The sequence below is a fragment of the Eucyclogobius newberryi genome, unplaced genomic scaffold, assembly GCF_026437365.1.
Source record: "Eucyclogobius newberryi isolate DKJ021-1_F unplaced genomic scaffold, fEucNew1.0.hap1 SCAF_10, whole genome shotgun sequence".
Classification (NCBI taxonomy): Eukaryota; Metazoa; Chordata; class Actinopteri; order Gobiiformes; family Gobiidae; genus Eucyclogobius; species Eucyclogobius newberryi.
In genome coordinates this window covers 22,789,211-22,814,689 of record NW_027315724.1, presented here as the reverse complement: position 1 = coordinate 22,814,689, position 25,479 = coordinate 22,789,211, and the positions used below count along the sequence as shown (strand labels likewise).

General features: G+C 40.6%; 1 protein-coding gene across 1 annotated transcript; it reads right to left on the bottom strand.

Moving 5' to 3' along the window:
* Positions 1-5,976: 5,976 nt before the first annotated feature.
* Positions 5,977-24,190, bottom strand: LOC140369554 (cell adhesion molecule DSCAML1-like). Its single transcript, XM_072456930.1, has 4 exons — positions 23,926-24,190; positions 18,724-19,044; positions 10,356-10,502; positions 5,977-6,011 (listed from the first exon to the last, which is right to left on the bottom strand). Exons 1-4 carry the CDS (start codon positions 23,966-23,968, stop codon positions 5,977-5,979), a joined length of 546 nt encoding a protein of 181 aa, XP_072313031.1. The 5' UTR covers positions 23,969-24,190.
* Between the last annotated feature and the right edge of the window lie 1,289 nt (positions 24,191-25,479).

Here is a 25,479-nt window from a genome sequence, read left to right as displayed (position 1 = left end):
TTAGCGCCCCCTCCTCTTGCGGCATGGCGGCGGCGTGGCGAGGGCCGATCATTGCCGCTTGCGGCTATATTTTTTATTGTTCTTCTTCAGCGCTTTGAACTCTAATTTGACCCCCTGAACATGCTCAAAAACTCACCAAACTTTGCCCAAAATTCAGAATCGGCGAAAAATTAGATTTTTTCTGGGCCATTTTTTTTTTCGTCAAAAAATTGCGCGACAGCGCCACCGACAAAAGTCAAAATACATTGCGCCTATGGGAGACGCCCCGGGGTCAACTTTGCCGTAGAGCTACGAAATTTGGGACACGCATTCCTCTCTTGAGGACAATTTTTTTTTTTTTATTGTGGCCACGCCCCCAGACTTACCCTATGCTCGCCATCTTCCTTTGAAAATGAAAAAAAGCTGAGTTAGCCATTTTGTTCTCGTCAAACTTTGACGAACTCCTCCTAGGGCGTTTTGCCCACCGACTTCAAAATCGGCGTACGTCCTCTGGACAAGTGGGGCATCTAAAGTTATCCAATTTTTTGAGATACCTTTTACGGTTTGTGTGCGGCGCAGCCGCAAAGTTGGACAACTTATTTTGGAATATTGCAGCTCTAAAAATTGCTCCCATTTGATCAAAACCAGTCCGATTATGACCAAATTTGAATCAGTTGTTCAACTTTCTAGTTTGGACCAGTTTATGATGACAAAATTTAAATGGGCGCGATAGCGCCCCCTACAGAGTGACCTTTAAATTAACATTGAAGGTCAAAAATTAGTTTTACCAAAATGTTCTAAACTTTACCCAAAATTCTATTTTGGCGTCCCGATCAAAAAAGCTTATCAGACAAATGCCTTAATTTTTACGGCGTAGTCGTAGCGATGACATAAACTTCCCATGTTATCCCTATGGGAAAACCGCTAAATCTCTCGAATATCAACATTTTTATGTTTCACACTTTGACGAACTCCTCCTAGTGCGTTTTGCCCACCAACCTCAAAATCGGTGTACGTCCTCTAGACAAGTGGGGCATCTAAAGTTATCCAAATTTTAAGGATAGCTTTTACGGTCTCTGTGCGACGGAGCCGCAAACGTTTCCCAGAATTCTGACTATTTGGCCTTCAGAGTGGTCTATAAACAATAGAGTTTTTCCAAATGACATGATATTTTGAACAAAATTCTAATTTGCCATCCTTATCATAAAAGTATGAGAGCCAAAGTCATATTTGGTAAAGCGTAGCCGTAGCGATGACAGAAACATCCCATGTTATCCCTATGGGGAAACCGCTAAATCTCTAAAATGACCACATTTTTACGCTTCACACTTTAACAAACTCCTCCTAGGGCGATTACCCGATCAAGTTCATATTTGGGGAAAATCATCTACACAAGCGGAGCATCAAAAGTTATCCATATTTTGATTTTAAGTACTAGGGTCTCTGTGCGGTAGAGCCGCAAATATATGTCACAAATGGGAAAAACGCCAAATCCTTGAAATGTTCACATTTATGCTTCACACTTTAATGACCTCCTCTGTGGGCAATAGCTCGATCAAGCTCATATTTTGGGGAAAATCATCTACACAAGCGGAGCATCAAAAGTCATCCATATTTTTATTCCAAGTGTCACGGTCTCTGTGCGCTGGAGCCGCACATTTGACCGACATTTGTGTTCATTTGCACTGGTTGAGCACAGCATTGTACATGTCCAATGTGTCGCTGTCCTAGTTCTTAGACAATTGCGTTAGCGCCATCTCTGTAAAATGCAGAGAGCAGAGTCAGAAGGCCGGCGGCCCGCGAGGGCCGTTGGATGCCGCTTGCGGCTTTAATATTCTTTCTTCTTTCTTTCTTCTTCTCTGGACCAACCCCCCTATTTTTCACCCAGTGAACATTGACGAAAAGTCACAAAAATGTTCACACCTCTAAAAATCGTGCCTCTCTACATTCTGGCTATTTCCCTTTTCTAAAATAAAAAAATTGGCGCGTCAGCGCCCCCAAATGTACCAAAAATGCATTGAGAGATGGGAAATGACCCAAAAAAAATCTGATCGTAGAATCATGAAATTTGGCGCAGAGGTAGCTGGTGACAAGAGAAGTAAAAAATATTATTACGGCAATGCCGTCCGCCCAACCAAATGTCGGCCATATTGCTTAAAAAATGGCTAAACATGACTTCGGAGTTTTTCCAAACGTCGTACTTTTACAAACTCCTCCCAGGGCGTTGGCCCTAAAAAGCTGAAATTTGGTGAAAATGCTACTGAGGAGTGGGACATCAAAAGTTATCCAAATTACATTGATACCTGTCACGGTCTCTGTGCGGCGAAGCCGCAAACTGTAGCAAGAATTTCAGAAATCTCCCAAATTTAACATTTCTGCCGTTTGCGCAGATAAAGTCCGAATTGCGTCAAATTAGAATCAGTTGTTAAACTCTTTGCCCTAAACTAACTTGAAGTGAAATAAATTAATTTAGAGCCACAGCGCCCCCTACTGATTTTCTATGGAGGTTAAATGTTTAGTTTTGCCAAATTATATGAAATTTGACACACAACTCAATTTTAGCATCCCCATCAAAAAAGTCAATGAGACCCATGTCATAATTGTTACGGCTTTGCCGTAACGATGACCGAAACCTTCCATGTTATTCCAATGGGGAAATCGCCAGAACATGTTTACACTTTAGACTTTCACAAACTCCTCTTAGGGCGTCAGCCCTATCAACCTGAAATTTGGTGAGACTCATCTTCAGGGGTGGACCATCAAAAGTTATCCACATTTTTATTCTAAGAGTCACGGTGTCTGTGCGGCACATTTTGCCAAGAATTCAAAATAAAATTGCTTTTTGATGGTAAAACAAAAGGGAGAAGATGTGACAGCGTCACAGATTCAGCAGTAGGCGCAATAAAAGGACAATTGGGGTGCGTCAGCGCCCCCTCCTCTTGCGGCGTGGCGGCGGCATAGCGAGGGCCGATCATTGCCGCTTGCGGCTATATTTCATTATTTATTTTGTTAATACAGTCTTTGCATAGTTATGTAGCTTTGAACCTTATCTGTTTTCTTTTCAACAAATCTGAAGGTGTTAAAAGTCCCATTGTACCTGAATTAGACAAACGCTGGAGTGACTGCAGCCAGCACAGTGTAATGTATTTTAGAGAATGGCTGCATCTGACATGCATTGTATTTTCAACTTGGCAACAGGGATACAGTCAACAAGGATGAATGAGCTGTAGAGCGAGCACTCAACTGTCAATCTGTGCTCGTACACAAGAGCTTTGTCCATGAGAGTGGGTGGGTGAGCCCTGCTCCACAGAGAATGTATCAAGGCTACCATGACTTTCAACTGAAATGTATATGAGATTCAAATTACATTCGCTTTTTCCTCTATACTGAGTCTTCCGGCTCTCCTCTCACCCTTCCTTTGTCTTCTGGGAGCCTTAGTCAGCTAAGCTCAGATGTACAAAGATTTTCCTCTCTCTCCCTCTCTTCCACACACACACACACACACACACGCACACGCACGCACGCGCACGCACACGCACACACACACACACACACGCACACGCGCACACACACCACACGCACGCACACGCACACACCACACGCACACACACACACGCACACACACACACACACAAACACACAACACACGCGCATGCACGCACACACACACACTCACACACACACACACTCACCCACCCACACACACACACACGCGCACACACACACACACAACACACACACACACAATTCTCATGCGCATTTTTTGTCATCAGCAAAGTTGGATGGAGAATCCAATAAATTAAACAAAGAAAACATGTGTTTACAGTACACAAAAATACTACAAAATAATCATTGATTCAAAAATAATTTGGACTATGACTATATAATGTTTTGTAAAATACCTTTCTTTATTAACGCAGCTCAAATATCTGGTATATTATTATTGTGACTTACTATATATATATATATGGATATGTGTGTGTGTGTATATACTACAGCCACGCAAGCATTAGTACAAATGAGGTAAAGAGACTGTGAGTCATTAGCTTGGCAAAGGTTGAAGAAAAGATTTTCTTTTAAGATATGAGTCTCACAGAGCATTTTAATACCTTTAACTATGAGAAAAGGTGAGAGAAACAGGAAACGTGTGTTGCTCAGGGCATTTGTAAAATAATAGCACTGCACACAAACAAACCAGACACAAAAGAAGAACGGCTCTTTCAAATTCCAAAAGCTGAGGTATAGAAGGTAGAGTGGACAGAAGAAGGCACATCATTGAAATAGCAGATTTGGAGGGAAAGAGAAATGTAAGGACACAACGACAGTCCAGAAAGTAAATCCCCCTCAAAGCTTAAACAAAACAGCTGAGACGTTAATGATGATAGTACATTATTACTGCATGTACAACATTTAGGGTAAATATCACATTTCTCACAAAACAGTCTTTCTCTTTATGGAAAGTATTCAGAATACATGGTGCACATTGGAGTTGTTATTAACTAATGATTGGAAAAGGTGTTTAAAATCTCTCTCAAACACATGGTAGAATTGATGGTAAAACACTGCTGATACATTTTACATTAAACTGACCTTTTCTACAGCATTTACACACTCCTCTGTCTCGTTTTTAGAAGAGCATTATTTGTGTGTTGTTTGTGAAAATATCCCATATAACAGCCATTGTAATTGCGTCATACAGTTTCATAACTTCATTAGATATAAATAAATATACATAAAACATAAAAAAACGTATTATTATTATCATTATTAGTTACTATATTACTCACTCTAATCAGATTAACTAGTCCATCACTATAGGATGCCTTCTAAGAATGCACGATTCAGGGGGAAAAGATGGAAAGTATTGCAATTGCGATTAGATTTGCATTTTATGTTTTAATAATAGGGTTCTGTTCAAAAGTCACATTTTAAACGTATCAAAGAGAATGGACAGAAAGAGTGAAATAGGGCAATAAACTGACAGATAATTCTAATAAAAAAATAATCCCATGCATTTCAGTACATGTTTGTACAGCTCTAAATTACTGGGTTAGCACCTCTTTTTATGCAAAATAAGAAAGTGTGGCTTTGTTTTTTTTGTGGAGGAAATTGTGTTACTTTGAAAAATTGTAGCTTTGATGCTTTGCTAATTGAGTTCATTCAAATTGTGATTTTGATTGGACTGCGATTAATCTTGGAGCTGGAGTGCATTTGCATGTATGCCTCTTTTCCTCCATTTTGTTTCCTCTTCCCTCTCCCGCCTGGCACCCCTGCACCTCCCTTTCCCCCCTCTCACTCCGTCCTACTCGAGCATGCACTCTTCAGGTCATGGGTCATTAAGTCAGCTCCAGAGGGGATATGTTGGAACAGGATATTTCTCATATTGCCCTGCCCCCAACACACAACTATAAAACACAAACATATGCATATCACATTCACGCAATGTTCTCATTCATTAATACAGGAACACGCTGCAGCATCATAGCCTTGAGTCAACCTATGATTATGCAACGCTTTGTGATATGTAATTTATATCATTGAGGACACTAATTGCCGAACATTTAATTGTGTTTTTAAAATAGGGGTGGGCCGTATTGACAAAAATGAATATAGCGATACTTTTTTAATCCAGAAGTCATAGTCAGGCAATATTATGTCAAGCCAACAGAAATGTTTTATAAGCTCTTTTTACCTCATATACTGTAAGGTATAATATGTATAAAGGATTTACTTTCTATTACAATTTAGCATACCTTCAAAAAGATGAGTATTTTAGAGTATTTGTATAATTATTTATTTTTTTATAAGGATATTTTGTCTGGTAGGCTTCATTTGACAGGACAGTGTAGCGTGAAACGGGAGTGAACCTGGGGAATGACATGCAGCAAATTGTCGAGAGCCGGACTCAAACTCACGACGCCTTCGATTAGGAGCTGTGGTCGCTGCAGTGCAGATCTTGTGCTGTTCTCAATCAGGATTAGCTTTAGTGGAGGAGTTTTACCTCTTGTGCATGCTTGGGTTGACGGGGGAACCTAGAATGCACAGAGGAAATCCAACCAGACACAGGGAGAAACATGCAAACTTCACACGGAAAGGCCCGGACTCCATTGTAGTCTTCATTGTTATTACTAACCATAAAAGCGTTGACATTCAAGCGCCCCAGTTTTGTCAAACCTGCATGTTTCTTCAGAATAGTCGTGATCCTATTTGTGGCTGCCTCAACTCACGTCATTTCTTTCCAATTAGCTCTCAAAGCCACAGCGCATCACTATTGGTGCAAAATGGTGTTTGAAAATCATGATGGCTGTTGTGTAAAGCGCTGACATCTTCACATTGACAAAATGTCTGACAACCCTTGAATGTGGACTTTTACAATATCTTGGTTTTGTGTTTCATACATTTGAGCTAAACTGAAATGAAATGTTCAGATTACACAGTGTGGCGGACGCTAATTCACTTGTATGCACTCTCACACACCTTAGCCGTGTGCTGTTAATGAATAACTAACTAGCAGCGAGGAAAGGGAGCCATCTTCTCTGAGTAAGGCCAAATGAATTCGCCAAAGCACTATGCAAATGTTCCCTGGGCTAACGAGACTGCCTGCATGATTGGAGTGCCATTGAAATTCTCCTCGTGCGCCACTCTTCCTCTCTCCCTCCCTCCCTCTCTCCCTCCTTCAATCTCCACATCTCATCTGCCATTTCCATCTTTGCTCACATATTTATATTATCTATCTACCCTTCTCGCTCTCACACCATCTTTACATCTCTGTATTCAAACAAGATTACTTGAAAGCTACATCTGTGTATTCTCATTGCCGCCCATCGTTCCAGCCCTCTGGTCTGGGGGACAGCAGTGAATGCCCCACTGTCTTCGTCCCTCTTGTTTTTTTTCTCACTAACACACACACACACTGGTCTCAAACAGAGCCCGTTCAGAGCCGCCCTGCACCTGTTTTCTCTGTAAAACATCCAAACATGAGTGCTGAATAAATAAGCCGACCTAACATGCATCACTGCCAGGTTCGCACAAAAAGACACACAGGGAAATACAAACCACAGCCTATAAAAACAAATCAATAAGTAAACACTACACATTTCCCCTTCACACCCGGTGCACGACCTCAGCCCGACAACACTATGAGTAACCTCCTAAAACGTGACTAGTACAATGCAAGGATTTGTTAATAGATAAATAAATAAAACAAGGCTCAAAGATAATGGAGGAAAAGGGTGGGCCGGTGGGGCATAAAGTACATTTGGGATGCATCTCTAATGGGAAGGCCTGGCAGCTTTAAAGCCCCTGGCCCCTTCCCGGTCCCTTGGGTGCTGGGGACAGCAAGAAATCAAGGCATCTACACCTTTCGGTGAGTCCATGTCTCTTCATCGACGTATACCTACCATCAGCCTCCATTCTGTGGCACTTTTCCATCTGCATAATTCAGCATGTCATACTTTTTGTGCCACTTTTGGTGCTTGTCTTTTATGCCTATTCTGCTATTTTTTGTCCCGATCTGTTGTTAACGTTTAAGCTTGATGGAGTGGAAGCAAAAGATGATGCTTTGTCACTTTGGACAGAGAAAAGTGCTTCCAGAAAAAGGGACACGATGAAGAAGAGTAGATGTACAGATGAGAGGAGGGGAGACAAGAGTGGCCACAAAATGGAGACTGGCGCAAAAGCCGCTCTGGTGACGCTACACATACACACACACACACACACACACATACACACACACATACACACACACACACAAACACACACACACACACATACACACACACACACACACACATACACACACACATACACACACACACACAAACACACACACACACACACACACACACACACATACAAAGCTACTGTGTGTGCAAGAGAAAGGCGATTAAACACCCTCAATCAATGGATGCAAAAACCCAGATGTCACAACATGAGCCCGCTCCGTGTGTCCTCCCTTTCAACCAGAATCAACAAATCAATAACTCCATCAAGGAACACATCAATAAGGCAATTTATCTTTTAACATATTTGATTCTGATTAGTCCATACAATAGCATCGTATTTTGGAAAGAGAAATCTGTAAATCAATACTGACTTAACCATAGGGAGGTCACATTTCTAATTTTCTTACCAAAGTTTGAGATGAAGCCGTGTAAAGCTCTGATATTGTCCGTTACTCACTCTAACCCGAACCCAAGTATGAGTAAAGTGAAAATAAATGAATAAAACACAAAAGTGTGCATTAAAGTGCAGGAGTGTCCTCTGTGTGTGCGTGTGCATGTGTATGGTAGATCTGAGCCATGGAGATCCACTAATACAAATCAGGCACCAATGCATCCTCACACCTTCCTCATTTTGCACGCCAGTTTGCACCCGTTACCATGGTGACCAGATAAAAATCACACTGTTTTAAGCTCCAATTGCAGAACGAGAAGGATACTAAGTGAAACATATACACAAGGAGGAGAAGTCCCTTCATACACATCTGTCAGCGGAGCAGCCTCTCTCAGTGCCCTCACTGACAAGCAAACAAATGCTAATTTTCTAACCACATGCAACCGGCAAACCATCAGTAAGAAGGCAAGACATGTCTAGAAAGAGACAAGGGAGATATGACACCCAAGATAGCCGGTCAACACAAGCAGCCCCGTCTGTTTGACTGTGTCTCTCTCCCGGTCTCCCCTCAGCCCCCCTGCACCTCCTCCATAAAACAGGCCTCAATGCAAACACATTTGGCTGTCAAATAGTGACACAACACCGAGGCAGGGTCGCATCACAGAGAGGCCAGCTGTCAACTAACACCATCCTGCCTCTTCATCAAAGCCCATTCAAACTAAGTTTTATTGACCAACATGGCGGTCTATATGGCATGTGTCATCCTGTCAGGCCACTACCTTGGCATAAACTGTCCCTAATAAATGGAAAACCACAGGCGTATCTCCAGCGCAGGGGAAAGAGACGAAGATGTACATGCGGCCAGTGATTGATGGATGGCTTGATGGACGCATTGATGGATGATAGGTGTGAAGCAATGTTTAATATTAGGAGGCACATAGAAGCTTGGCTCGCATGTCTGTAAGTGGCCTCAACGCTGACAAAGGCCTCAAACCTTCACTAGAAACATAGCAGTGTTATGTAAAAGAGAGGTCAGCATCAGCATGTGCAGAAGAGTTTTTAAACACAGTGGAACATGAGTTCATAGCTAATTCTTTCTGCTTACAGTGTAGTTCATAACAGTTACATTTATTGCATCCGTTTGAGTCCATGCCCCCTGGCCTGTGTGTATTGCCAGTATTTGCATGTTTTAATGAATAGGCCCATCAGTTGATCAATAGCCTTCTCCCACTGAGCTCTTACCACACAGTCATGATACAGTGGCTTTTACAAACACACACACACACACACACAAACACACACACACACACACATACACACACACACTGCATTTGCTGAGCTATCAGTCAAACAGAATGGCCCTGGTTTCACCACTTTCACACTGAGGGATCTGTGACAAGAGAGAGGGGAATCCAACAGCAAGCTTTATCGATCCAGACAGGAAACCCCCCTCAGGCCACACACACATAAATATACACACTACAGCTGCGCTGGATCAATGTGTGCTCCGCTGTGAAGGACAGAGCCATACAAAGAGGTACAGCACTGATACACAGCACACACACAACAAAGTGAGATAAAAGAGGTGCTTGGTATCAGAGAGCCAGATAAGGGGCAGCAGGAGCACGGCGTATCATCTGACCTAAACAGTCTAATCTGACACCCTGCGATCTGCAATTGCTCTATAGATCAAGTGTTAACACTGACTTTGAGATACATGCTTGCACACACTTACACATGTATAAATGTCAATTCAAAGACTCAAACTTGCTTAAGCTACTATTTTAATAATTGTGATACAACAGACGTACAACAAAGTCTAGAACATGACAGAGCTTAGGCAGCAGCAGTGATGACCTGCAAACACATTGCTCTCTCATCAAATTAGACGCCCCAGTCAACACACACACCTCCATCTCTCACTCTCCCACACACACCACCAATGACGCCTGATTTATCCCTGTAATGCAGCTATTAAACACAATGATGTCAGTCAGTGAAGTGCCGGAGATGTGGCAAGCAAAAGCCATTTCATCTAACTTATCTTAAAAACATTACATTGTTTCACAGCCAAAACAGGGACATTGACAAAGAGTTTTAGTAACAAGTGTTTGACAGAGTCTCACAGCCAAAAAAAAGGAACAATTTGAAATAAAAAGTATATTGTCACTGTCCCAACATTGAATTTATCAAACAGTCCATTTAAGCAAGTGATACTGGCTGGATTATTATTGTATCCTTTTAGCTGCAAAGTGTCTTACCTGGGACAATAGAGACGGTGTCCTTCTCCCAGGAAACAACACTGACATACTCCTGGACAGCTGAGGGGATGAGGCACTTGAACACTGCGACATTTCCTCGCATGGAGCGCTGGTCAGCCACGCGGACTGTGTAGGGCTCCCTGAACACTGCACAAAACAGGTTCATTGTTAATATTCATTCAACCAAACAATTGAACTTTTCTGGAGGGAGGCCACCTTCTTGTCTCCGTAAAGATGTTTTTCCCCTGCCAGCAATATTCCACAGTATGGCATTAAAGTTCTCCAGTTCTCTGGCATTGAATCTGGCATTTGTTCAATTTAAGGTGTTTTTTTATTGCATTCGTACAGTGAACCCGGTCCCCTCTCACAAAGTCTGTCTCCATAGAAATAGATATGTTTAATGCCGCACTGTGAAACATACTATGAAACATTCTAGGCAAAGCAAAAACATCTCATGTGACCTCCCACCAGAGAAGTTACACGTTTAAAATAGATGTAAAATAAGTGTTGACAGAGAAGCCAAAGTAGAACGTCGAAGAACGGGCACAGGAATCCGCACCACTATAAGTTGAGTAGAAACTAATTATTTTTCTACCATTTTTAAATAGACAGATATTTTGATTTATAAAGAATATAAATCAAAAATAATTTATCACAATAAATGTCACAAAAGTCCTAAATTTAGACGAATGAAAATGTATAAATAGTGACATATTTTTGTAAGGTTTGACCCAAAGCCACGTGAAAAGAAACATTGGTGTTGAAAAGCCACCAGTCTGTGATTAAAGTTAAAGGAGGGTTGACTTGGAGCTTGGCTGAGAGGGAGACACTGTGAGTGGCCATTGGCCTTTTAAAGAACAACGCTGCAGATGCTATGAGACAGGAAGGAGTTGAGGGCCACTCTTGGCCAATGGACCTGTCACAAACAGGCGCAAGGCATCAAAAACACACTCCCACCTCATGCAGGGCACTAGACTGTGAATGGGTGCCAGTGAACAAAAAGAACAGTGATCATCTTAAAGCCTAAGGAGCTAGCTAGGGATGGGAGATCTATCACAAAAATGGTAATATTGATAATAATTGTTAAAAGAATATTGAGTATGTTGCTATAATCAAAACTAATAAAAATGACAGCAGAAATAGCTGATTAAAAGAAAAATCACAGAAGCATCTAGCTAATCTTCCCTACAAGGGTATAAAGATATAATTCTGCCTTTTTGCGGCTAAATTTACACATTTATTTGCTAGATTTGAATCTCAACCAAGACATCAAGTTTAGCAAATTCCAGATTGTGAAAATTGTTATCAAGATAATACAAAAAAATGTCTAAATCATATTTTTTGTCAATATTGCCCAGCTCTATTAGAAAACAAATGAACTTTTAAAGGTTTTTTTTGTAATAAAGGAACGGGTGAGTGAATCACAAATACATTCATCAATGTGTAAAATACATGGTGGTCTTGATCTTGGCTCTTCCATGATATGCTGTAATTAACAAGTGGCCTGAAGGCCAGCTCCCCTGGTCATTAAGATGGCTTTATGCCTCCCACCACTGTCACTGTAATCCAGGGGAACCAAACCCACTGTCCCGTTCAAATCATGAGATTTTTCATCAAAACGTTGCCGATGGTTGGCCAGATCCTAGTTTGAATCTTCTGGATTTATATACAACACACATAAATGTCGATTTTTTGTATTGTCTTAATAGGGACATTTTCATATTCATATCTGACCTATACGAATGTATAGAATATGTGCTTTGGCCAATGGGACTTGGAAAAAGAAAAAACAAATCTACACAGACTGGTTGATTGGGGGTTTACAAAGCTACTTTTGACTAATTTAACCAATTAGCAGCAGCAGCAATATATTCTCCTGAGACATACAATAACACAGACTCGCTGACCTGCCAAGATTTCTTTAACACAAATCACCCTTAAAAGACAAATCATTCCAATCAAGTCTTCATTTTTAATTATTTTCACTTAAAGAGTCGCAATGTACCTGCAAATCAATAACTGGCATTGATTGGGGAGGCGCCTCTCTTGTGGCCAAGTCAATTCTTTCAATCATTTATTTACACTCCGGCTGACCCCAGTGCCACTTGTCAATAGCAGGGAAAATCCCCAAAGCCTAATAAGAGTTTCATAGTGTTTAAAACCAGCTCGACAGCGTGTAAGTGTCACAGTTCAAAGGGAGGTAAGGTCACGGCGGATTCAGACTAACACAACTTAAAAAGTACTGATATTTGATTTATTTATTCATTTGATTAGGGACAAATTGGTACAAACATTCCGGATGAGTTTTCCTAAAACCTGCCTGACTAAAAAGAGCCCCAATTCAAACTGAAGCTGTCTCTGAACACTTTGGAGTACGAACAAATGGCTGGACTCTTTGTGATGCTGAGTAGTTTTTCCCTCTGATGATTGAGAGGAACATCAGATTTTAAATTCCGCCTAGATTTTCCGTAGTAAAAATAATTCAGACAGGTTCAGGTATGGACTGATTGACACTAGACCCTTACAAAGCTGAAGAAAATTTAACTCAAAATGAGGTTTAGTGACTTTTTAGTAATTTTATTTGTAGGTTTGGAGAAGAAACTGACTCTGTTCATCCTAGAATGGCTGATTTGACTTTGAATAAGTGATTACAGCTTTATTTTTGTGTCTAACAGGTCTAGCAGCTTGATAGTTTCCTTTTAATCAGATCACCGGATCACCATCACCGGATCACCATCACAGGATCACCATCACAGGATCACCATCACCGGATCACCATCACCGGATCACCATCACCGGATCACCATCACAGGATCACCATCACCGGATCACCATCACAGGATCACCATCACTGGATCACCATCACAGGATCACCATCACAGGATCACCATCACTGGATCACCATCACAGGATCACCATCACTGGATCACCATCACAGGATCACCATCACAGGATCACCATCACCGGATCACCATCACAGGATCACCATCACTGGATCACCATCACAGGATCACCATCACAGGATCACCATCACAGGATCACCATCACCGGATCACCATCACTGGATCACCATCACAGGATCACCATCACAGGATCACCATCACCGGAGAGATCTCGGACTCTTATGAGGTTTAATATAGTGTATGTAAATAATGTTCTGCTAACTTGGTCATCTTCTATTGTCTCGCTTTTCAATCAATGATACATTAAAGTTTGCAATAATAGTAATAAAAGTGTTTCTCAAATCTCTGAAATAAATTAATATCACTCCAATCCTTGATAAATCGAGAGCAAACACACTGTGAACCCAGATACAAAGAACGAGGGTTTCCATCATTTATTGATGAACAATTATGATCCTATTTGGTCGGCTCATATATTGTACTATAAAGCCTTTTTTGATATGGTCAGCTTTGCACACTTTGTAAAAGTTTATTTTTCATGAAACATGTTATGATGCAAATGGTTGTGCAACTGATTTGTGTGTAAATTGCACTCCCCCATTGCATGTGTAGCAGAATCATTAGGATGTTACTGATGCCTGACTATATGCAGACTGGTTGCCTAGAAACGAGCTAAAACACGAGTCTGGTGCACTGGGCGCACTGTCACTGTAGTCCTGTATCACTGTCACTTCAATAATTAAAGACGGGGAAACCAAATACGGCATTTACTTATTCATAACGTGAACCACAAAAACAAAGAGGAGAAATGTTGAATATTGTAATTTATTTAATATAGTATTTTTTTAATATATATATATATATATATATATATATATATATATATATATATATATATATATATATATATATATAAAAACAGATAACTTCCTATAAGTGATCTGTTCTTTTCTTCTGTATCTACCTCTGTATCTACCTGTGTTGCATCAATGAAATTTCCCCATGTGTGGACAATAAAGGAATATCTTATCTTATCTTAAATGGAGAAGTCTTGGAGGTGAGCAGATGTTATTTAGTGATATGGCAGTCATTGCTTTTCTGTCTTCCTGTCTAGCGCTCTCACCTCACAACAAAAAAGGTCCCGGGTTGGATTTGTGGGCATAGTGGGGCCGTTGTGGGGTTTGTATGTCTCCATACTGGGTGGAGACATATGTCTCATGTGTCTGGGTGCGTTTCCTATGGGCACCAAATAATGTATATAAATAATAAAAAGATACACCCTAACCTGGCTGGTAAGAATGCCCAAACACTCAGCAAACGCAGCCCACATAGAGCCATCCAGACAGGTGCTGCTGCTATTACTGGAGCACAATCAGCATGCATGGAAAAGGGTGAGAAAGAGGGGGAGGATTGAGAGATGTAAAGATGTGAAGGGAAGGGTGAAACAGACCAAAGGCAGGATGGGGGAGGGGCTCAGATTTAGGGGGAGCCACACTGTGTGCTGTCAGCTGTCATCACTCTAGCGCACCACCTGAGACGGGGCATGCCACACCCTAGCGCTCACGCCTTTGTCGCCCATGGCAACCACTCTGTGGGGGTAATGAGGTGCACCACACGAGAATCAGGCCTGCTTATGGAGCTCTGGAGTTGTGGTTGCCTCAGCATTTAATTGATTAATTGTTGTAATTATTTGGGAGAGAAGGTCATCTCAGCACTGAAGCGGCCTATAAGGTCACTGTGATGCTGGAGGGACTGTCTTCCTCTGGGAACCACACTGGCCAGATGGGTGAGATTCTAAGTGTCAGTGCAGAGAAAAAGGAATAATTTAAAATCACCCTTTATGAATAACACAAGATGCTGTTCAAATCTGACTGGGACAGTCAAAATGTTTTCTGCCCAGCATTCTGACAAAGAGCTGGCAACTAAACACAAAGAGCAAGCCTGACTAAAATGGAAGTGTGTATGTGTGTCAGTGTGTGATTCAGTGTGTAAGTGGCTAAGGGACTTTCCAGTCCATGGACAGATGGAGAGACTGGGAGACAGGAGGCTTGCTGGCATGAGCTGCGCACAGGCTAGTGTGCCGAGTGTGCTTGTGTGTAGATATATGCATCTCTGTGTCTATACCACTCTATGGATACAGTCATCTACATGTGAACAAACAAATGTGTGTCTGTGAGGTATATTCTAGTGTTACAAACACCTGAAATAACAACAATATTGTAACTTTATAGTTGTGACACTGGCAGATGACTCAAACTGTCCTACTGTGTCAATTGGACCCTCCACTGGAAGGAGATATTTTACTAAGCTCTATGTGTGATGAACTTCTATTAGGAGTCATTATTCAATAATTTACTGAAATCACAACCCCTAGAAAAAAAACAAAAAAGAGAGGGAAAAAAATGATAATCAGTGTAAATGTATGATTTGAAAAGATTACAATGACCATAAAATACAATGTTATAATACAACACATTTATACGGACAACAATTGAGAGTATTAGAGAATTTGTTAGATTTAAGTTAAATTTGAAGACTTAATTGTTCCCATGGGGGAATCAACATTTTGTAAAGATCGACCGAAATTGTTTTTTTAATGATAAAATCCGATACAACTATTTTAGAATCCTGACCAGACTGATCAGCTGCACCTTATAAATCGGTACGTTCAAGGGGAATAATATCTAAATTATATAGATCAATTTAGGCAGCCACTTGACAATATTAAAAATAAATGGGAAAGAGACGAATTTTATTTTGACAAACGAAGAATGTGAAAATATTTGAACATTACAATGGAGAACCACGTAATCACATGTTTGGAGGGAATTCTGTTGGAATTCTGTCACGGTTCTTCATAACACCATGTCAAACTGCTGGAGAAACTGTGGTTGCCCCAATGTATTTGTGCCTCAAAACTCATGCAATAGACACAGTAAATGGATCATTTTGGAGCATACTCCTGCAGGAAAAGAAAAAATGGATAACTCAAACTGCACCGACAATCAGAAACTGGAACGACATCATAACTTACATATGGAAAATGGAGAAAATTATGTTAACGTGGACTAAAAATTGAAATTGGGCAAATTTAACCGACTTTGGACCAATTGGGACTTTTATTTTAGAGTTTGTGCGTCTTAGTTTTATTTTGATGTCTCGTCGAGATTTGCTTTTGTCTATTTTCTCTCTGGTGTTATTCCATCTCTTGTATGTGTTGTGTGTTTTTAAGAATGTAGAAAAATTTTAAAAGAAAGAAATTGAAAAAGAAAATTATTAAATGATAACTTTGAAGGAGGTTTAAGACCAGTAGCTGACCCATTAAAAAGGACAAATTTCGGCCGATATATTGATCTTTCTCTAATGAAATATAAAGTCTAAATTAGTAAGAGCCAATACAATTAACTCAAAATAATCTTATCACAATTAGGCTGAAGATCACGCAATCAAATTTCAATTTGAATGGTTTCAGGTTGCAAATCACAAAGACTGCAATTATTGAAGTAATTTCAACTGCAAAAAACTAAATATAATGTTTTATTTGGTATAAAACCTGCTAACCCTGCATTAGTTTAGCGGGTCATATTTTGGTCTCAAATGCTCAAATTAAAGGCGGTATGGACGATTTTTCGGCGATCTGAGAACGCAGGCGGAAGTGCGCATGCGCACTCCCCCGTGCGGACTGATACAACACACACGTGCGTTTGTTTATTAGCGCAACGGAGCGCATCGCATCTCTCGTCTCCCGTAGATTTCTGTCCACTTCTGCGTCAGCTCGAACTGTCTTTCTCCGTCTTCATTTTGCCCCGTACACTGAGGGAACTATATTATGATAGATCCATGCGCTTAGGCACGCGGAAACGTGGGGACGAACCGCACGCGGCTGCAGGTGAGCGGTAGGTGCATTTTATGATTGATACGTGACAGGACAAATGATTTATCCACGCCACGAGGAAATATGATAAAAAAAATTGATGAAAAAAATCGTCCATACCACCTTTAAGTGTTTAAAATATAAACTTTGGATGGAATTCTATATAACCTTAGGATGCAAATCTAATTCCAATGCTCGTCAGAAAAATCTCCATTAGATACTTTCCAAAATTGTGACCACACACATAGATTGCACTCCTACTATGTATATTGTATACCTATTGAGTATATTGACCTGATTTTGAACTTGAACAGCTTTTTTCCCCCTGGTGCCACTCCCTTTTTTCCTGATGCCACACTTGTCATACAATACTCGACCACCAACAATTACTCACACATGACATACTGCAAAGAGGCAAGTTGGGTGAAGTGTCTGGCCCAATGATACAACATCCGTATGCACTGATTGATCTGATCAGAGTTCAGCTGATCTTCAGGTTTTACATATTTTGTGATTTTGACAGTTCATCTCTCACAAATAACAGCATTTGTTCAAATTCAATTATAGGTTATTTCAATTTACTCTAGTTAATTGTAGAAAAAGATTCAGTTGTAGTCATCTGGAGACTCTCGACTCTCATCCAAGAGTCATTCTCAATCTACAACTGAATATTTTTCTACAATGGAACACTTCGATTTACGCAAGTAAATGATTACTCACAACCTAAAGCAATTTACTAATTAGCAATTTACTAATTACTAAATTTGTTTTACTCTGCACTGCTATGCTGTGTATTGGCCGCTTGGAATTTTTGCGGTATTTTGTGGCCTTCTAGTCACATGATGCTCATGAGTCACGTAGACAAGTAGATTTAATCATGGCAGTTCATTCAGTCTCGGGGCAGGGGGGCATCGTAAAGGGCTACAGCAGATGTTGTCCAAACCAAGGGTTTGAAGCAAGTGACATTCTCAAATTAGTCACTTTGAGTTGGCTGGTCTTTATATTCAAATCATCTAAATTCTTGATGGTGAGCTTACCCAACCAGGAACTTGAGCTGAACATCCACAGTCAATTGCTCTGCCAGTGTGGTAAGAAATAAAAACTCTAAGCCTATTACCCACCATTGCTCTCACTCCACACATTGCACACCTGCTGAACTCATATGAACTTTTTCAATGGGAAACTGACTAAATTTAAACGGGGACTTTTAGGTTTATTTGGATATGTGTTGAAACGCTGCTGTGATTGATCGATCGCTCATTCATGTTTGAAAAGTGCTGTAAGCAATATTATTAATGTTGCTCAAGGTCATTTGCATTACAAAATAGTACAAGGTATCTGTATTTATAGCAGCTGGTTTCACTGTCTATTATACTGGTATATATATTCTCAACCTCCTAGAACGAACTATAGTTATGATTATCTCAGCTTATTAATACAATATTATTAAAATGTTATGTCCAACTGTCTAATTCACATATTGAGGGGTAAATGGTACATAACACTTTAAAATTCAACATGACTGATTTTTAATGTTACGTTACATTTTTAACTATGGTGCAAAAAGATGAAGAAAGTCAAAGACACTCACCTGCTTTGACATGAATGCTGGGGCTGCGAATCTTGCCTGCCTGGTTCTCAGCAGTGCAGAAGTATTCATTGTCATGGATAATGCTGTTATAGGCAGAGGGAGAGAAGGGGTAGAGCTGGAGGGTGCCGTTGGCATGCACATGGCGGATATGGGGTACGTCGTAAATGTCGTCTCCGGCAGCCAGGTACCAACGCAGGACGGCATGGGGGGCGCCGCCCGCGGGGCAGGGCAGGGACACCCCCACCGAGCTGGAGAAGGTCACCCGCTGCAGGGAGGCGTTCACAAAGTACAGTCGCGTAGAAATAACATCCTCACTCTTGACTGTTGATAAAAACGACAAGAAAACAGGATTAATGTAGGTATGTGAAAGAGGATGATAGCCAAATGTCAATCACATAAAGACAGTCAGTCTATTTGTCAATGAGTTCCACACGGCATTAGCAACAACTTTGCAGTACTTTACAGCACAGCTTTTCATAAACAATTTTGCCTCAGTCTTCCAAACGACTGATATCCATCTTATTATATGTGCATTAACCTAATCTGTCTAATCTAATATGTGTTTAGGGAGCCCTTTGCTACAGTGCACCCACTGAAGGGAGGGTCACATGGCTTGATAAAACAACCTCCTCATGTTCTGTTCATAACAGTATGTTTTTTAAAGAGTTCATAAATACATTTTTGCTTATTATAGCATGAGTTTCTGGACAGCCTTAAATGACCCAGTGCTTTACAATACTTTGTCACAGATTAAGTGTCTATGATGGATACTTCGTCATAATAGCAACTCTGGTTCCTTTTAAAGCAGCACATTAGGGAACAGTGGGCTTGTGCATGTGTTCACTGGGGTTACGAAGGCATGGGGGGATGTAGTAGAGTATTAAGAAGTGCTGAGCTCAGCTTGGCTGTGGGCCAAGGGAAGACACTATGCCCTAAACCAGAAACAAATCTTTTCAGACAATGGTACTTAATGAATCCCTTTTACTGGATTATGTCAACAAAGCCTGAATTAGTCCTATCTCTTTAATGCTCATGTACTTGAGAAGAGGGTTTGTCAGATAGCACAAATTAATTAAGGTATTGACAGTGTTTTATCACTTAGCCTTCAATGAAATAAAAAGTAGATTTTGGCAGCATTTACAGAAATAAATTGTCCGTATTAAAATTATTAAGGTATATGAAGGCTGCGCAGATAAAGGCAAGCACAACATATACTTATTTTCACTATATGCATTTAATCTATGTTTAAACATGAATGAACAAATGTGTGATAAACATGTCTTAACTCATTCTACAAGACACAATCAGACAAAGTGATGGAAGTTTGTTTGCCAGACACAGAAAGTTAAACCCACATAATCTCCTTTTACATTTGACACACATAACTGTCTATCCGCTCTGTGATCACAGGCCTGTCTGTGTCTGATTTCTGAATTCACTGCTACTTACGCTTGTGTGAAGAGTGTAAAGAACTAAAATCAAGGGCCAAAAGGTTCTGTTACAAGACCCATGACAGACTGAAGCAGGCGCTCGGTGAGTGCCACAAGGTCAGAGGGAATAGAGAGCTTGGCTAAATGTCGGTGATGATAATACAAACATTATACTGACTACAGTGGTGTTTGTGTCACAATGCTTTCCTACAGGTGAACTGGAGGATATAAAATGAATTAAAGTCAGGCTCAATCCATTCTTTCATTAATTAAATCTGTGTCATTCGTGTACACTTACAGCAAGTCTGAAGAATATGCTATTTCAGCACCATGGAGAGTGCCACAACATGCCTCGATAAAGGAAGAGCACAAATTAGAAAAACATTGCAATTGAACACTGCTCTTCCTCTTTCAATGCAGCATTTACCCTCAGATTCATCCATTTATTATGATCTAGAGCTATAATTCGACCCTAACCCTCAGAATAAGCAAATACTGCATACTGCACCTAACCATGAACAGGACCGTAAATCCTTTCACTTCTGGTTTATCTAATTGTGACTGAAATATTTGTCTTTAAATATGTGTGTTTGTTTCTTACTTTGCTCTTCAACCTTTTCTTTTTCTTCTCTGTTTAGCATCTAAGTCAAGTGTTTGTTGGCTGAAGTATAAAAATTTAGTATGAATATGTATGCTAGACATGGATATTGCTTATGGTGAGCCACTATGCATAATGCATCTTTTTCTGTCTCATCTACATTCATTCAGAGACAGAGATTCATACCCTCACGTGCAAAGAAAAACAGAGCCAACAACTAAAAACCCCTCTTCTTTTTATTTCATCTTTCTTCTTTCAGACACACAAAGTCATGTGACACTTTCAGGTTGAATTTCATTAGAGCAAACTGATTTTTGTATCTACAGACATAACTACAAACAACATTTCCAGCAGCCAACCAAGGAAAGCAGATGAAGCATTGCAATAAAAGCATGGCATTTAATCATAATAATTATTAAAGTAGGTGAATGAGGCTTGCAAATAAGGGCTCTATCACTGAGTAAACAACACACAAACAGGAAGAGACAGCAGTATACATATCCACATAGCCTTGTGCACTGTACAGCAGTAAGAAAGTTCACCATTAAAATGATGTGGATTTACAGATGAGATGTAGTTTATATGAGATAGGCCTATAGTTACATTGTTTTATAAAGTGTAGTGGCTTTACAGTCAATAAAGACAACCTGATCAGTTTTACTGTGCGTAATGGAGATTTTAAAAAATGTATCTCCATTACGCAAAATTCAGACCAACAAACCTCTTCTTTGCACCACTGACGAGTTTTGAGCATATCTAACTTTCAAACTTTCAGACTACACAAAGCACTTTCAAGCAACGACAACACTCAAATCACAAAAGGAAAATGGCACACCGTGCGATAACGTAACTAAAATGGCAATATAAGACCTAGGCCTACAGAACGCGACTTGAATAGCCAGCCTTGAAGATTACAAAAAGCGGGAGACAAACTCACTTGCCGCCAATAAAAATACACATAATCTACGTGGAAAGTCTCTCCCTCACAACTACTGCACTAACACTTTCTCCTCTCAGTAAAGGCCCAGCTGATATTATAGGCATTATTGAAATTGAACAAAACATTCAGGAAGCACTTTAATTTAGTTATTGCTGAACAAATGAATTCAGTCACAGTGATAAACAAAATGAGAGGACAAACAGACAAACAGACATTTAGCTGCACATCATTTAAGACCATCAAGTCACAGAGCTGTCATTCCGATGTAAAACAGACAATAACAGCACACACTGCTCACTGTGGCGAAAAGGCCCAATGACTGAGACTGGATCAAACCAGAATTTAATTAATTGATGAAATAATTTAAGCATGGCCCCAATCCACGTAAATGACAAGCGACCGAGAGCTTATTTTATGTTTTATTCGTTATCGGTTTGAAAACGTGCGCGTGTCTCTGAGGTGTGCGGCGTTCTCACTTTACGGTTATAAAATGTAAGATTCTCAAGGCCTGTGTGTGGCCTGCGAGGCCTAAAAGATTTCATTCAGTCCTCTGAAGGGTTACATTTGCCCTCCATAAAAATGACAAGCAGACTCCCAAACAATGATAATGGCTGTGTCCCCCTCTTTCACGCGCTCACGTGCTCCCGCCCCCCGCGAAGCCAAAGCGCAGCAACACACGCTCCCTGATCACTCAATACAACCATTACGACTCAAAAAGTGAAAATACATTTTTGTAAAGGCCAAAAGTTCAGTGCGTACCACAATCGTTTCACATTATAATCAGGACACGGGAGAACAGGAGGGTTTAATCCAGTCAGAAATAGCGCAGCATCAGTGTCAATATGAACTTTATTCTACCTGCTTTATAAACTTACAAATAGGAAACAAAAGAACGGAGCTCACAAATGCATCATGATGATGGGGATGGCATTGCAAAAACCGACTAAAAACATGAAGTTCTGTTTTCCCCTGCTACATGTCGCCCATCCTCTCTCCGCCTCAGACTCGAACCCTCCTCTTGCTCTTCCTTTTAACAAAGCTCGAGCTAAAGATTAATTTACGCGTCAAGAGAAATCTAGGCTATAGCCAATATACTTTAAATCAAATGTGTACTGTAATACACTGACAAAGAACAAAACAACTGCAGACTGGCAGAGGGCACTGCCAAGGCCAATCGCAACGAACAGGGCGTCACATTTAACCACAGAAGTGTGAGGAAAATGAACCTTCCACCACTTGTATTGATAAACTTTAGGTCTAAATACATATATTATCACATTTGAATATTAATAATGCCAAATAACATTTACAGCACAACAAGTAGCGAATATTCCAGGACAAAATAACACTTCTCCCTCTTCCGCAGTATTTAGAGCGAAGCCAATCAGTGCAATCTGGTACCACAGAAAATGGTGGATGAATAATTAGACCGAGAGATAACAACTGACTATATGCGCCACACACTTACTCTTACAACATTTAATCTGGAAAATCAGATGTAATATACAACCAGGTCGTTAAATATTCAACTGGGACGTATTATCTCTAAATTAAAAGCCTTGCGGAGCTCAGTGTCCCTGACATCAATCTACGCACCTTCCACCAATCCATTCTAACATATGCATGTTCTACTCGTGTGTGCTGATATTTCAACCTGTTTTTATTCCAATAGAGTGCATACCTGTAAGGATTTCATTCCAATTCTATAAGGCACCCTGAGGGACATCACTTTATAGATTTTCACACCAGAGTTTCCAAGCGTGTCAAAGTTGACTGAAACTTGTGTTTTTTTCTGGATAAACAATGGACTTGTGGCAGAAGTCAGTGTGCAGGGTCGCCAGTGTTTCCGTGCGCGCAGCAGATCCTTATCAAGCTCTCCTATTCAGCAGCCTCCATATTCACGACGTCTCCACATTCATTATGCAAAACACAAATACGATCGACTTTCCTATCTGAAGCAAACCCCTTTCTCTTCTCTTAAACACGCAGCTTTTACTATACAATCATGGCTTTGATCAAGTCGTTTTGATTTTTGGATAAGAAAAGACGTTCGTGATGGTTTTAGGTTAAAAGACATCATTGGCTGAGCCGTATAAATGACTGTGAGAATCATCTCTCCGTGCGCACCTTTAAATACTGAAAATACAAATGTAAATCTGAAAAGTTTAGGTGTGACTTACAAATACTTCAGCTATGTCTTTATAACATTAGGACATTAGGGAAGTTCCACTTACCTTTTTGTAAAGAATACAGCAGAAGTAAAGTTACAAGCCACATGCCATTAAAAGCAGTTATATTTCATAGGAATGTTGTGCAGTCCCCAAAAAGAGTGCACAGAGCAGGGGAGGGGGTCGGACTGTGCTGGACTGGATGTGCTGATGCTCCCCGGCTGTCTCTCCAGCCCTGGTCCCGCAGTCTCCAGCGCCGCGAAACGAGCCGCGGAAAAAAAGTACCGCCTCTGCCTCTCTTCTCTCCTCCCCTTACCGGGACAAGCTGCCGTTGCCCCACCCCCGGTGCCCACTGTTACGGTGACGGAGAGGTGAGCCGCAGACGGCGAAAGTGCTGGGACTTCTCCTCAGTGGACTTCAGACGTCCTCCTGTGTAAATGATGTTCTCACCACAGCTCCACGACATAACCAGCCGCTGAGAAACGAAAACGCACGAGTCTATTTGACTTGCAAATCAGGTTTGAGCTCTATGACCCGGTGCTCTTCTACCAACAGTTGACAATAACTCTGGGGTATATTTTAAATAGGTTGCGCAGAATGGAAACTACTTTCAGACTCAACGCTTTGTACATCTTAAAGGAGCAACATGTAACTTTTCTAGAGAGGATCTGTCATCTGCTTGTCTCCATTAAGATGTCTTAGCTTTGCCTGGAATGTTCCACAATATGGCCCTGGTATCCGTATCCATGGAGACATGCAGGAGGTGACAGGTGAGATCTGTGAAGAGGAGAACCCGCTCAAGAGTCAAACATTTGTTTTGATAGAATAAAAGACAGATTAGTGTAACTTTAACTGGGATCCAGACCTGAGTTCTTTAAGAAGAGTGAGTCTGGCCCCGCCTCCAGTCAAACTCAAACTGTAGTGTGCAATCAGATGTGTTTATTTCCATAGCACATGTGAAAAAGAGGAGCTCATTGGTCATCTGTCATTTAGAACAAAATCAAACTTTCCATGTCCTTTGGATTTCCAGGCAAGGGTTTCATGTCATACTTTGGAACGTTTCAAGTAAAGCAATAACATCTCTATGAAGAAAAACTGTGCATGTTTAATTACACCAATATCAATGTTGAAGATTTCTTTCCTCATCATTACAACATTTTTGTAAAAAGGTCAAAGCAGGGAAAGTGATAACTACAGACCTGTTGCTCTGGCAAGTGTAGCCGACTATCTAAAGTTTACGAACAAATCCTCCTGAGTAGGTTCAATAATCACATTATCTCCACAGACAATCAATTTGATTTTAAAGGTACTGACATGTGCATTTATGCTTTAAAAGAATTATTAAGTAAATACATAAATCGACACTCCACTTTCTTTATGTCTAGATGTTTCTAGAAGCCTTGAAAGCATTTGACCATGTGAACCACAGACAATTATTGTACAAACTGAGTCAAGCCAAAGTGCTTAAACATATTTTTATTGGCATGGCCACCAGACTCTACAGGTCTGGACCCTTTCAGATCAGTAACAGGGTGAGACACGGGAACTTGTCTCTGATGTTGTTACATTTCTTCATGAATGACCTCTCAGCAGCAGAACAGGCGTAGAACTGGGTGCATC

Coding starts and splice junctions, on each gene's coding strand:
- LOC140369554 (XM_072456930.1), bottom strand. CDS start 23,968: ATGTGGCTTGTAACTTTACTTCTGCTGTATTCTTTACAAAAAG. Junction 19,045..23,925: donor GCTGTATTCTTTACAAAAAG/GTAAGTGGAACT, acceptor TTTTATCAACAG/TCAAGAGTGAGGATGTTATT. Junction 10,503..18,723: donor CAGCATTCATGTCAAAGCAG/GTGAGTGTCTTT, acceptor TGTTTTGTGCAG/TGTTCAGGGAGCCCTACACA.